At 46.6% G+C, this 15,051-nt stretch overlaps 1 protein-coding gene across 4 annotated transcripts in view; it reads left to right on the forward strand.

The window, feature by feature from the left end:
* Nucleotides 1–15,051, forward strand: part of PHLDB3 (pleckstrin homology like domain family B member 3) — a 60,436-nt gene that overhangs the window by 28,181 nt on the left and 17,204 nt on the right. For all 4 annotated transcript variants that reach the window (XM_040420212.1, XM_040420206.1, XM_040420228.1 and 1 more), the window contains 5 exons: nucleotides 2,640–2,777; nucleotides 3,553–3,681; nucleotides 4,309–4,464; nucleotides 5,030–5,140; nucleotides 14,251–14,334. In XM_040420212.1, coding sequence (XP_040276146.1) covers nucleotides 2,640–2,777; nucleotides 3,553–3,681; nucleotides 4,309–4,464; nucleotides 5,030–5,140; nucleotides 14,251–14,334 — 618 coding nt within the window. The remainder of the gene's footprint in view (nucleotides 1–2,639; nucleotides 2,778–3,552; nucleotides 3,682–4,308; nucleotides 4,465–5,029; nucleotides 5,141–14,250; nucleotides 14,335–15,051) is intronic.

Raw genomic sequence — 15,051 nt, forward strand, 5'->3', positions numbered from 1 at the left:
CTATTGTCACCTGTGCATTCTATACTATTGTCACCTGTGCATTCTATACTATTGTCACCTGTGCATTCTATCCTATTGTCGCCTGTGCATTCTATACTATTGTCACCTGTGCATTCTATCCTATTGTTGCCTGTGCATTCTATCCTATTGTCACCTGTGCATTCTATCCTATTGTCGCCTGTACATTCTATCCTATTGTCACCTGTGCATTCTATCCTATTGTCGCCTGTGCATTTCATCCTTTTGTCACCTGTGCATTCTATACTATTGTCACCTGTGCATTCTATACTATTGTCACCTGTACATTCTATACTATTGTCACCTGTGCATTCTATCCTATTGTCGCCTGTGCATTCTATACTATTTCCACCTGTGCATTTTATACTTTTGTCACCTGTGCATTTTATCCTATTGTCACCGGTGCATTCTATACTATTGTCGCCTGTGCATTTTCTCTTATTGCCACCTGTGCATTTCATCCTATTGTCACCGGTGCATTCTATACTATTGCCACCTGTGCATTTTATCCTATTGTCACCGGTGCATTCTATACTATTGTCGCCTGTGCATTTTCTCTTATTGCCACCTGTGCATTTTATCCTATTGTCACCGATGCATCTTATATTTTTGTTATCTATGCATGTAATTCTTTTGTCACCTGCGCATGCTATCCTATTGTCACCTGTGCATTCTATACTATTTCCACCTGTGCATTTTATACTTTTGTCACCTGTGCATTTTATCCTATTGTCACCTGTGCATTCTATTCTATTGTCACCTGTGCATTCTATCCTATTGTCACCTGTGCATTCTATCCTATTGCCACCTATGCATCTTATATTTTTGTCATCTATGCATGTAATACCTTTGTCACTGTGTATTATATCCTCATGTCGCCTGTGCATTCTATACTATTGTCACCTGTGCATTCTATACTATTGTCACCTGTGCATTCTATACTATTGTCACCTGTGCATTCTATACTATTGTCACCTGTGCATTCTATACTATTGTCACCTGTGCATTCTATACTATTGTCACCTGTGCATTCTATACTATTGTCATCTGTGCATTCTATACTATTGTCACCTGTGCATTCTATCCTATTGTCGCCTGTGCATTCTATCCTATTGTTGCCTGTGCATTCTATCCTATTGTCACCTGTGCATTCTATCCTATTGTCACCTGTACATTCTATTCTATTGTCACCTATGCATCTTATATTGTTGTCATCTATGCATGTAATACTTTTGTCACCTGTGGATTTTATCGTATTGTCACCTGTGCATTCTACACTACTGTCACCTGTGCATTCTATACTATTGTCACCTGTGCATTCTATCCTATTGTCACCTGTGCATTTCATCCTTTTGTCACCTGTGCATTCTATACTATTGTCACCTGTGCATTCTATCCTATTGTCACCTGTGCATTCTATCCTATTGTTGCCTGTGCATTCTATCCTATTGTCGCCTGTGCATTCTATCCTATTGTCGCCTGTGCATTCTATCCTATTGTCGCCTGTACATTCTATACTATTGTCACCTGTGCATTCTATACTATTGTTACCTGTGCATTCTATCCTATTGTCGCCTGTGCATTCTATCCTATTGTTGCCTGTGCATTCTATCCTATTGTCGCCTGTGCATTCTATCCTATTGTCGCCTGTGCATTCTATCCTATTGTCGCCTGTGCATTCTATCCTATTGTCACCTGTACATTCTATCCTATTGTCACCTGTGCATTCTATACTATTGTCACCTGTACATTCTATCCTAATGTCACCTGTGCATTCTATCCTATTGTCGCCTGTGCATTCTATCCTATTGTCACCTGTACATTCTATCCTATTGTTGCCTGTGCATTCTATACTATTGTCACCTGTGCATTCTATACTATTGTCACCTGTACATTCTATCCTATTGTCACCTGTGCATTCTATCCTATTGTCGCCTGTGCATTCTATCCTATTGTTGCCTGTGCATTCTATCCTATTGTCGCCTGTGCATTTTATCCTATTGTCGCCTGTGCATTCTATCCTATTGTCGCCTGTGCATTCTATCCTATTGTCGCCTGTGCATTCTATCCTATTGTTACCTGTGCATTTTATCCTATTGTTACCTGTGCATTCTATCCTATTGTCGCCTGTGCATTTTATCCTATTGTTACCTGAGCATTTTATCCTGTTGACACCTGTGCATTCGATCCTGCTGTCCATATCGCTGCCTAGAATAGCTCCTGGACAAGATGTTGTCTAAGAAAGCAATATAATATTTCAGAAAAAATCCTAATACAAATACTATACAGTGCGCATATAATACTGCCATATAGCATATAAATAGTTGTGTAATATAGTACGCATATAACAGCGACAAACAGCGCCCAGGTAACAATGCATATATTGAATAAGGAAGAGTATGTCCAAATGAAAACTGTCTGGTGACTAGATAATACCGCCATATAGTGCCCATATACCGGCACCACATAGTGTTTAGGCTGTAAAACCTGTAAAGTGACAAAATTATTTCCACCATACAGTGTTCAAATAATCGTGTCATATGGCGGCAGTAAAACACTGCCATATAATACCATTGCCCCCCATACTGCCCCCATTATATCACCTACTGTGGTCCCTACAGGTGGAGATGGAGCTGGCTCTGCTGGAGGGGGAGCTGAGGACGGAGAGGAAGGAGATGGAGAAGGACCAGGAGACCATACGACTCTTCCAAGAACAACTGCGGGAGGCGGAGGGGAGGTGGCAGGAGGAGAAAGCGAAGGTACTCATCGTATAGTCTGTAGAATGGCAACTTTATATCAAGTTTTATACTTTGGTTTCCCACTATTTTCAAGATCTCTGCTTGCTGTGACCAGAAGAAAACATATTTATATTCAGAGATTGATAACCCACCCTAAGGGTTTGTGATAATGTATTGGTGTTGGCCGAGCTACTGGTTTGTGTTTAGATAACAGAAAATTGTCTGCACCAATACATTGAAACAAATCATCTGCTGTGAGTAGGACTAAGCTTTGATCAGTTTTAAGCCTAAACAAGAAAGTTACCATTCAATGACAGCAAACAGAGATCTACCTAAAACTGTACAACCCATCTAATGATATAGAGATGGATCACTATAAATATTGCAGAATGGTGGCCCAGTGCCCTGGGTGGTCTAGTGTACCTGGTTATCTAGTGCCCCTGGTGGTCCAGTTCTCTTGGTGGTCCAGTCCCCCTGGTGGTCCAGTGCACCTGGTCAAGTCCCCTTGGTGGTCCAGTGCTTTGGGTGGTCTAGTGCCCTTGATGGTCCAGTGCTTTGGGTGGTCTAGTGCCCCTGGTGGTGGTCCAATGCCCCAGGTGGTTCAATGTCCTGGGTCTAGTGCCTCTAGTGGTCCAGTACCCAAGGTAGTCTAATGACCCTGGTGGTCCAATGCCCTGGGTGGTCCAGTGCAATGGGTAGTGGTCCAGTGCCCTTGGAGGTCCAATGCCCCGGGTGGTCCAGTGTCCATGGACTTTGGTAGTGCCATCATGCCTAGATTTCTGTCTCACACCCACAGGATAAGCTGCAATTACAGAACGAGAAGAAGAAAGTGAGAGAACTGGAGCAGAAGATATCGGAGAGTCAAGCACAGCTGGAGAACCAGCCCGAGAGTTTACACGAGCAGCTCAGGAAGAACATCCAAGAGGTGAGCTGAAAGGCCGCATGTCAGAGAGCCAGGGGTGGGGGTAGGCAATGTGTTAAAGGGGCGCCTGGTTCAGTCAGTTAAAGGGGAGGCTGTCCCTATTCTGGACCCCCATCAATAAGCCAGAGTGGAGAGACTACAAATAGTATCTGTGTCTCTGGAGGACATTACTCGGATATCATACTGATTTCTTTGAGTACTGTGTAATACTTTATTTTACCTGTGGGGGCAGTGCAGGGAAATTGAACACATTCTATTAAAGGAGCCCATATACCTAAAAGTAATATTAATCAAACCTGCCGATTTTAGTGGGATTGGCCAACTATTGTATATACTGTGTATGGGGCAGTCTCCTCCGATGATTTTAGAGGAAAGAAAGATCAGGCATGTTGGATTTCTGCTGCTCACAAATGGTAATCCACCGATCTTTGCTGATTTGATCGCTGGACATGTTTACATGCAGCAACGATCAGCCCGATCATCGGCCTTTACACAGGAGTGGGCTTCACGGCCATAAACCGGCTTTGTGCTCGTCAGCCGGGTGCAGGATCTGTGTGGGACGGGGTGGCAATGTTTGGTTTTCCTGCGTGTTATTGCAGGGCGGGTTTATAGATGCACCTTTGTGTACAGATGACGGAGATGATGGAGAGCGCAGTCAAGTCCTTTGAAGACTTGGAGTTCCAGCAGCTGGAGAAGGAGAGCAGCCGAGAAGAGGAGAGGGAAGCCTCGTACAGACAGATCTCACAGAGCCTATCCCAGAAGCAGAACGAGCTGAACAGGAGGAAGGTGAGGACCCCGTGATGCTCTCACCCCCTGCCATGGATTATATCGACCCTAGTGGATCTGGGGATGCGAAGAGGCGTGCATAGCTAGACGTAGATGTCCGGCCCTCACGCCACATTGTATGCGCACATTACGTACCGCATTGTATGCGTACGTCACACGCCACCACATTATATGTGTACGTCACACTCCACATTGTATGCGTACATCACGCGCCACATTGTATGCGCACGTCACACGCCACCACATTGTATGCCTACATCACGCGCCACATTGTATGCGTACAACACGCGCCACATTGTATGCGCATATCACGCGCCACATTGTATGCGCACGTCACATGCCACATTGTATGCGCATATCACGCGCCACATTGTATGCGCACATTACACGCCACATTGTATGCGTACGTCACACGCCACATTGTATGCGCATATCAGGCGCCACATTGTATGCGCACATCACACGCCACATTGTATGCGCATATCTGTAAAAAAAAAACTGCCCTAGGTGTCTTTTAATGAGAGTAGATGAAAAGTGGCCTCAACCATAACTTCTTGTCTTACAGGACAAAGTCCTTCGCCTGGAGGAGCAAGTGCGGAACGCAGAGGAGCAAGCGCAGGCGGAGAGGCTGAGAATCAGCGAGGAGAACACTCGAGTCTTCCAGTCTCTGAATAAGGTATAAAGACGATGACACCAGGAATGGAGTCCAGATCTTACACAAGGGTGACGTTCATCTGAATTTGGGACGTGACATTGACATCTTGCACCAGAATGAGGTCCATGGGTTAAACCAATGCAACAGCCACAAGATGGCGCAAAGACATGGATTCTCGTGGGGTGCCCCAGTGTAAAGCCGTACACATTAGATGTATGTCAACCTAGCCCAAGCCAAGGGTATGCCAAGTCTGTGCTCCAGCTTCCACCTAGGCTGCCACCCCAGGTGTTGGCACGGAGCTTCAACAACTAGGCTGCACTCTCCCTGGAGGGAGAGCCCAAGGGGTTTTGCAGGGGTGTGTGGAACCAAGATGGCCGCACGCATCCCCCCTAGACCTCAAGGGGGGTACCCGTAAGGGCGCCGCAACCCAAGAAATTTGGAAGCGGCAGACAGATTTAGAGGAGGGCAGAGGAGTCTGAAGAGGAAAGAGGAGTCACGAGAGTGCAGAGGAGTCTGTAGGGGAAGAGAGTTTTAGAGGAGGGCAGAGAAGTCTGGGGAGGACAGAGGAGTCTAGAGGGGGAAGAGAGTTTTAGAGGAGGGCGGTGTCAGAGGAAGCTGGAGGTAGACATAGGAGTCTGGTGAGGACAAGCTTAGAGGAGATAGAGGGTATGGAGGGGGACACAGGAGTCTGGAGGAGATGGGGGGGTCTGAAGAAGACATAGGAGTCTGGTGAGGACAAGCTTAGAGGAGATAGAGGGTGTGGAGGAGGACAGAGGAGTCTGGAGGAGATGGGGGGTCTGAAGAAGACAGAGGAGTCTGGTGAGGACAAGCTTAGAGGAGATAGAGGGTGTGGAGGAGGACAGAGGAGTCTGGAAGAGATGGGGGGTCTGAAGAAGACATAGGAGTCTGGTGAGGACAAGCTTAGAGGAGATAGAGGGTATGGAGGGGGACACAGGAGTCTGGAGGAGATAGGGGGTCTGAAGAAGACATAGGAGTCTGGTGAGGACAAGCTTAGAGGAGATAGAGGGTGTGGAGGAGGACAGAGGAGTCTGGAGGAGATGGGGGGTCTGAAGAAGACATAGGAGTCTGGTGAGGACAAGCTTAGAGGAGATAGAGGGTATGGAGGGGGACACAGGAGTCTGGAGGAGATGGGGGGTCTGAAGAAGACATAGGAGTCTGGTGAGGACAAGCTTAGAGGAGATAGAGGGTGTGGAGGAGGACAGAGGAGTCTGGAGGAGATGGGGGGTCTGAAGAAGACAGAGGAGTCTGGTGAGGACAAGCTTAGAGGAGATAGAGGGTATGGAAGGGGACACAGGAGTCTGGAGGAGATGGGGGGTCTGAAGAAGACAGAGGAGTCTGGTGAGGACAAGCTTAGAGGAGATAGAGGGTGTGGAGGAGGACACAGGAGTCTGGAGGAGATGGGGGGTCTGAAGAAGACAGAGGAGTCTGGTGAGGACAAGCTTAGAGGAGATAGAGGGTATGGAAGGGGACACAGGAGTCTGGAGGAGATGGGGGGTCTGAAGAAGACAGAGGAGTCTGGTGAGGACAAGCTTAGAGGAGATAGAGGGTGTGGAGGAGGACAGAGGAGTCTGGAGGAGATGGGGGGTCTGAAGAAGACAGAGGTGTCTGGTGAGGAACGAGAAGTTTGGAGTGTAGAGAAGGGAGACATAGGAGTCTGGAGAGGAGAGAGCAGTCTAACAGCAACTTACTCCTCCACTTTTCGTATGGAGAACACATGCATGCTTGGCCGAGCAGGGAGTGCATGTGTATGGAGCCATTGGGAAGATAGCTTTCCGATGAACAAGGGTGGTAACTACCTAATCTGTAGAAGAAGAAGCAAAAATCCAGCACGCGGGCCACGGATAAAATCCAATTCTTTTATTGTAATCCTTGGTTATGATTAAGACAGATTGTTGAAACGCGTGGACCGCAACATATCCCGGTCAGCCTATGGAATTGTAAAGGATTACAATAAAAGAATTGGAATTTATCCATGGCCCGCGTGCTGGATTTTTGCTTCTTCTTCTACAATTGTTTCCCTGGTCCGGGCTATCCTTGTGGGTGAGCTGGAATACATTGTTATAGTATCTAATCTGTGCTATCAGCCTGTCCATACTGCCGATACTGCCACCTGTCCACCGACACCGGGCTCCTGGTATCAGAGGGGGCACAAAAGCTCCTCTGCCCTGTAAGAACAGCGGTACAATAAACAACACATTAGGGTTGGTGGCCCCCAGTCAAATATGTAACGGGGCCCCACCTACCCTGCGCCATTTACAATACTGGTGTCCCCTCAGGTCTGAGAAGGGTCTTTGTGGAAGCGGCTTCTACCTCTGCCCCCGATAGCTGTGCCCCTGGGCAGGAGAATCACAGGAGGAGTCGTCATCTTATAAAACCCAGAAACAATACGGGTATTAACCCCTTCCCTGTCTTGTTGGAGCCTCTTTGTAGGTGGGCTTCCTGGACGCAGAGGATTCACCCTAATCCGACGAGCAGTGAATTATCCAGGGCCTGGCGTCACACCCAGCGGCAGCGCCAGCTCCTCTGAGGCGTCAGTGCCACGAACTGCAGGAATTTAAAGCTTCTCCTCTAGAATTCTTCCCTGTCCTCCAGCAGAGGATCTGACATAACTCTGCCTCCTTCTGTCATATATCCTGGGAAAGCTGGGTGACCACCGCCGTTAGAAGAGGGTGTCCTGCGTGACCAGGTGGATTTGCCCAGGAGGACTGTAGGGTCCATCAGCATCACCCAGATGTAGCAGATATGGGGTAGAGGACCTACTGCTGGATAACCAGGATTCACCATTCAGGACACCAGGAGAGCAGAGCAGTGATAGCTGAGAGGACAGGTATCTAAAGAAAGAGGGAACTACGGCCCAGATCCCCTCTCCAGCCCCATGGCTGACAACAGAGAACGACAGTCACAGATTCTCAGCACTTACTGGATATTAGGAGAACTTATTGGTTTTATTTTATAATATTTTCTGATACAAAGCTCCAGATCCTCTCCACTGACAAATAATAAAATGCTACAATTCTCTTCAGTCAACATTGGGGGCAGTTTAAGAGCTCACAGCATATATATCTGTATGTAGTAATCTCCCTCTAGTGGTGGCTGTATATATCTGTATGTAGTAATCTCCTGAGCTCCCTCTAGTGGTGGCTGCATATATCTGTATGTAGTAATCTCCTGAGCTCCCTCTAGTGGTGGCTGTATATATCTGTATGTAGTAATCTCCTGAGCTCCCTCTAGTGGTGGCTGTATATATCTGTATGTAGTAATATCCTGAGCTCCCTCTAGTGGTGGCTGTATATATCTGTATGTAGTAATCTCCTGAGTTCTCTCTAGTGGTGGCTGTATATATCTGTATGTAGTAATCTCCTGATCTCCCTCTAGTGGTGGCTGTATATATCTGTATGTGGTAATCTCCTGATCTCCCTCTAGTGGTGGCTGTATATATCTGTGTGTAGTAATCTCCTGAGCTCCCTCTAGTGCAGGCTGTATATATCTGTATGTAGTAATCTCCTGAGCTCCCTCTAGTGGTGGCTGTATATAACTGTATGTAGTAATCTCCTGAGCGCCCTCTAGTGGTGGCTGTATATATCTGTATGTAGTAATCTCCTGAGGTCCCTCTAGTGGTGGCTGTATATATCTGTGTGTAGTAATCTCCTGAGCTCCCTCTAGTGGTGGCTGTATATATCTGTATGTAGTAATCTCCTGAGCTCCCTCTAGTGGTGGCTTTATATATCTGTATGTAGTAATCTCCTGAGCTCTCTCTAGTGGTGACTGTATATATCTGTATGTAGTAATCTCCTGAGCTCCCTCTAGTGGTGGCTGTATATATCTGTATGTAGTAATCTCCTGAGCTCCCTCTAGTGGTGGCTGTATATATCTGTATGTAGTAATCTCCTGAGCTCTCTCTAGTGGTGGCTGTATATATCTGTATATAGTAATCTCTTGATCTCCCTCTAGTGGTGGCTGTATATATCTGTATGTAGTAATCTCCTGAGCTCCCTCTACTGGTGGCTGTATATATCTGTATGTAGTAATCTCCTGAGCTCCCTCTAGTGGTGGCTGCATATATCTGTATGTAGTAATCTGCTGAGCTCCCTCTAGTGGTGGCTGTATATATCTGTATGCAGTAATCTCATGAGTTCCCTCTAGTGGTGGCTGTATATATCTGTATGTAGTAATCTCCTGAGCTCCCCCTAATGGTGACTGTATATATCTGTATGTAGTAATCTCTCCTGAGCTCCCTCTAGTGGTGGCTGTATATATCTGTATGCATTAATCTCCTGAGCTCCCCCTACTGGTGGCTGTATATATCTGTATGTAGTAATCTCCAGAGCTCCCCCTAGTGGTGGCTGTATATATATGTATGTAGTAATCTCCTGGGCTCCCTCTAGTGGTGGCTGTGTATATCTGTATGTAGTAATCTCCTGAGCTCCCTGTAGTGGTGGCTGTATATATCTGTATGTTGTAATCTCCTGAGCTCCCTCTAGTGGTGGCTGTGTATATATGTATGTAGTAATCTCCTGAGCTCCCTCTAGTGGTGGCTGTATATATATGTATATAGTAACCTCCTGAGCTCCCTCTAGTGGTAGCTGTATATATCTGTAAGTAGTAATCTCCTGAGCTCCCTCTACTGGTGGCTGTATATATCTGTATGTAGTAATCTCCTGGGCCCCCTCTAGTGGTGGCTGTGTATATCTGTATGTAGTAATCTCCTGAGCTCCCCCTAGTGGTGGCTGCATATATCTGTATGTAGTAATCTGCTGAGCTCCCTCTAGTGGTGGCTGTATATATCTGTATGTAGTAATCTCCTGATCTCCCTCTAGTGGTGGCAGTATATATCTGTATGTATTAATCTCCAGGCTCCCCCTAGTGGTGGTTGTATATATCTGTATGTATTAATCTCCTGAGCTCCCCCTAGTGGTAGCTGTATATATCTGTATGTAGTAATCTCATGGGCTCCCTCTAGTGGTGGCTGTGTATATCTGTATGTAGTAATCTCCTGGGCTCCCTCTAGTGGTGGCTGTATATATCTGTATGTATTAATCTCCTGAGCTCCATCTAGTGGTGGCTGTATATATCTGTATGTAGTAATCTCCTGGGCTCCCTCTAGTGGTGGCTGTATATATCTGTATGTAGTAATCTCCTGAGCTCCCTCTAGTGGTGACTGTATATATCTGTATGTAGTAATCTCCTGAGCTCCCTCTAGTGGTGGCTGTATATATCTGTATGTAGTAATCTCCTGAGCTCTCTCTAGTGGTGGCTGTATATATCTGTATATAGTAATCTCTTGATCTCCCTCTAGTGGTGGCTGTATATATCTGTATGTAGTAATCTCCTGAGCTCCCTCTACTGGTGGCTGTATATATCTGTATGTAGTAATCTCCTGAGCTCCCTCTAGTGGTGGCTGCATATATCTGTATGTAGTAATCTGCTGAGCTCCCTCTAGTGGTGGCTGTATATATCTGTATGTAGTAATCTCCTGGGCCCCCTCTAGTGGTGGCTGTCTATATCTGTATGTAGAAATCTCCTGAGCTCCCCCTAGTGGTGGCTGCATATATCTGTATGTAGTAATCTGCTGAGCTCCCTCTAGTGGAGGCTGTATATATCTGTATGTAGTAATCTCCTGATCTCCCTCTAGTGGTGGCTGTATATATCTGTATGTATTAATCTCCAGGCTCCCCCTAGTGGTGGCTGTATATATCTGTATGTATTAATCTCCTGAGCTCCCCCTAGTGGTAGCTGTATATATCTGTATGTAGTAATCTCATGGGCTCCCTCTAGTGGTGGCTGTGTATATCTGTATGTAGTAATCTCCTGGGCTCCCTCTAGTGGTGGCTGTATATATCTGTATGTATTAATCTCCTGAGCTCCCTCTAGTGGTGGCTGTATATATCTGTATGTATTAATCTCCTGGGCTCCCTCTAGTGGTGGCTGTATATATCTGTATGTAGTAATCTCCTGAGCTCCCTCTAGTGGTGGCTATATATATCTGTATGTAATAATCTCCTGAGCTCCCTCTAGTGGTGGCTGTATATATCAGTATGTAGTAATCTCCTTAGTTCCCTCTAGTGGTGGCTGTATATATCTGTATGTAGTAATCTCCTGAGCTTCCTCTAGTGGTAGCTGTATATATCTGTATGTAGTAATCTCCTGAGCTCCCTCTAGTGGTGGCTGTATATATCTGTATGTATTAATCTCCTGAGCTCCCCCTAGTGGTAGCTGTATATATCTGTATGTAGTAATCTCATGGGCTCCCTCTAGTGGTGGCTGTGTATATCTGTATGTAGTAATCTCATGGGCTCCCTCTAGTGGTGGCTGTGTATATCTGTATGTAGTAATCTCCTGGGCTCCCTCTAGTGGTGGCTGTATATATCTGTATGTATTAATCTCCTGGGCTCCCTCTAGTGGTGGCTGTATATATCTGTATGTAGTAATCTCCTGAGCTCCCTCTAGTGGTGGCTATATATATCTGTATGTAATAATCTCCTGAGCTCCCTCTAGTGGTGGCTGTATATATCAGTATGTAGTAATCTCCTTAGTTCCCTCTAGTGGTGGCTGTATATATCTGTATGTAGTAATCTCCTGAGCTTCCTCTAGTGGTAGCTGTATATATCTGTATGTAGTAATCTCCTGAGCTCCCTCTAGTGGTGGCTGTATATATCTGTATGTAGTAATCTCCTGAGCTCCCTCTAGTGGTGGCTGTATATATCTGTATGTAATAATCTCATGAGCTCCCTCTAGTGGTGGCTGTATATATCTGTCTGTAGTAATCTCCTGAGCTTCCTCTAGTGGTAGCTGTATATATCTGTATGTAGTAATCTCCTGAGCTCCCTCTAGTGGTGGCTGTATATATCTGTATGTAATAATCTCATGAGCTCCCTCTAGTGGTGACTGTATATATCTGTATGTAGTAATCTCCTGAGCTCCCTCTAGTGGTGGCTGTATATATCTGTATGTAGTAATCTCCTGAGCTCCCTCTAGTGGTGGTTGTATATATCTGTATATAGTAATCTCCTGAGCTCCCTCTAGTGGTGGCTATATATATCTGTATACAGTAATGTCCTGAGCTCCCTCTAGTAGTGGCTGTATATATCTGTATGTTGTAAGATCCTGAGCTCCCTCTAGTGGTGGTTGTATATATCTGTATGTAGTAATCTCCTGAGCTCCCTCTAGTGGTGGCTGTATATATCTGTATGTTGTAAGATTCTGAGCTCCCTCTAGTGGTGGTTGTATATATCTGTATGTAGTAATCTCCTGAGCTCCCCCTAGCGGTGGCTGTATATATCTGTATGTAGTAATCTCCTGCGCTCCCCCTAGTGGTGGTTGTATATGTCTGTATGTAGTAATCTCCTGAGCTCCCTCTAGTGGTGGTTGTATATGTCTGTATGTAGTAATCTCCTGAGCTCCCTCTAGAGGTGGCTGTATATATCTGTATGTAGTAATCTCCTGAGCTCCCTCTAGTGGTGGCTGTATATATCTGTATGTAGTAATCTCCTGAGCTCCCTCTAGTGGTGGCTGTATATATCTGTATGTAGTAATCTCCTGAGCTCCCTCTAGAGGTGGCTGTATATATCTGTATGTAGTAATCTCCTGAGCTCCCTCTAGTGGTGGCTGTATATATCTGTATGTAGTAATCTCCTGAGCTCCCTCTAGTGGTGGCTGTATATATCTGTATGTAGTAATCTCCTGAGCTCCCTCTAGTGGTGGCTATATATATATATCTGTATGTAGTAATCTCCTGAGCTTCCTCTAGTGGTGGCTGTATATATCTGTATGTAGTAATCTCCTGAGCTCCCTCTAGTGGTATCTGTATATATCTGTATGTAGTAATCTCCTGAGCTCCCTCTTGTGGTGGCTGTATATATCTGTATGTAGTAATCTCCTGAGCTCCCTCTAGTGGTGGCTGTATATATCTGTATGTAGTAATCTCCTGAGCTCCCTCTAGTGGTGGCTGTATATATCTGTATGTAGTAATCTCCTGAGCTCCCTCTAGTGGTGGCTGTATATATCTGTATGTAGTAATCTCCTGATCTCCATCTAGTGGTGGCTGTATATATCTGTATGTAGTAATCTCCTGAGCTCCCCCTAGTGGTGGCTGTATATATCTGTATGTAGTAATCTCCTGAGCTCCCTCTAGTGGTGGCTGTATATATCTGTATGTAGTAATCTCCTGAGCTCCCTCTAGTGGTGGCTGTATATATCTGTATGTAGTAATCTCCTGAGCTCCCTCTAGTGGTGGCTGTATATATCTGTATGTAGTAATCTCCTGAGCTCCCTCTTGTGGTGGCTGTATATATCTGTATGTAGTAATCTCCTGAGCTCCCTCTAGTGGTGGCTGTATATATCTGTATGTAGTAATCTCCTGAGCTCCCTCTAGTGGTGGCTGTATATATCTGTATGTTGTAAGCTCCTGAGCTCCTCCTACTGGTGGCTGCTGACAGACTGAATTTTAGCATTTCATTCTATGTCTATGCAGGGGGTTTGGAGCTCTGTATCCGATGATATATTATGAAGATATTTCCACATCAGTTTGGATGTCAATAAGTAATTATTTTAATGCATTCCTCCCCCAATAATAAAAGATCATGGAGTCCCCTGTCAGCAGCCGTTCTCCGAGGTTGCGCTTCTGCTATTGAGGACCTCATTACAGGACGGATGTAATTATATGTATGTAGAAAGGGATCATTCACACCCTCCTCTAAATATAGAGCTAAACTTGTGTCCTGTGGAGAGCAGGTGTGAATGATTATGGCAGATCTGTCTGGACGTATCTTAAGGGGGATCTCTGCTTCGGCAATCTCCTTCTTCTAGAAGGGTCCCCAGAAGGAAGCTGAACGTAGGGTGCCCTGCTGCTGTAATCTGTGGGGGAACCTGGCGGCAAGTGTTGAGGTGTCCTGCAGCGTCCCACAGGTTAATTAAGTATTACACAATTCTTTATGAAATCACTGTGTGCTCTGTATATTGCACGGACATTCGGGGGCATCCAAAGTGGGGAACGCTCTTTGTAGCTGATGTGTGTTCAAGGTACCCGTCCCCATATTATTACTCTAATAGTGATCTTTCCGAACCTGACAACCCCTTCAATCTGTGACCTCATAGAGTTGATTATTTTTCAGGAGAAGGATCGCTTGTTGGCTCTTACTGCATTGAGTGGGAAGACGTCCGACCAAGAGGACGGGAAGGAGGGTTCCCCCAAAAAAGTGAGTAGTAGCCCTCATCTATATATCTGTCTTTTCCAAACTTACCTACCCTCTCACCCCCTTCACTCATTCCCTTCATATCCCCTATTATCTCCGAATACCAGATGTACACTCCCCCATCATCCCCCACTCTGCCCCCTCATGGTCCCCGATCCCTCTGCCCCATCATCCCCCACTCTGCCCCCTCATGGTCCCCGATCCCTCTGCCCCATCACCCCCCACTCTGTCCCCCTCATGGTCCCCGATCCCTCTGCCCCATCACCCCCCACTCTGTCCCCCCATGGTCCCGATCCCTCTGCCCCATCACCCCCCACTCTGCCCCCTCATGGTCCCTGATCCCTCTGTCCCATCACCCCCCACTCTGTCCCCCTCATGGTCCCCGATCCCTCTGCCCCATCACCCCCCACTCTGTCCCCCCATGGTCCCCGATCCCTCTGCCCCATCACCCCCCACTCTGTCCCCCCATGGTCCCGATCCCTCTGCCCCATCACCCCCCACTCTGTCCCCCTCATGGTCCCCGATCCCTCTTCCCCATCACCCCCCACTCTGTCCCCCCATGGTCCCCGATCCCTCTGCCCCATCACCCCCCACTCTGTCCCCCCATGGTCCCGATCCCTCTGCCCCATCACCCCCCACTCTGTCCCCCCATGGTCCCCGATCCCTCTGCCCCATCACCCCCCACTCTGTCCCCCCATGGTCCCGATCCCTCTGCCCTAT

This window comes from Bufo bufo, chromosome 1, assembly GCF_905171765.1.
Source record: "Bufo bufo chromosome 1, aBufBuf1.1, whole genome shotgun sequence".
Lineage (NCBI taxonomy): Eukaryota > Metazoa > Chordata > Amphibia > Anura > Bufonidae > Bufo > Bufo bufo.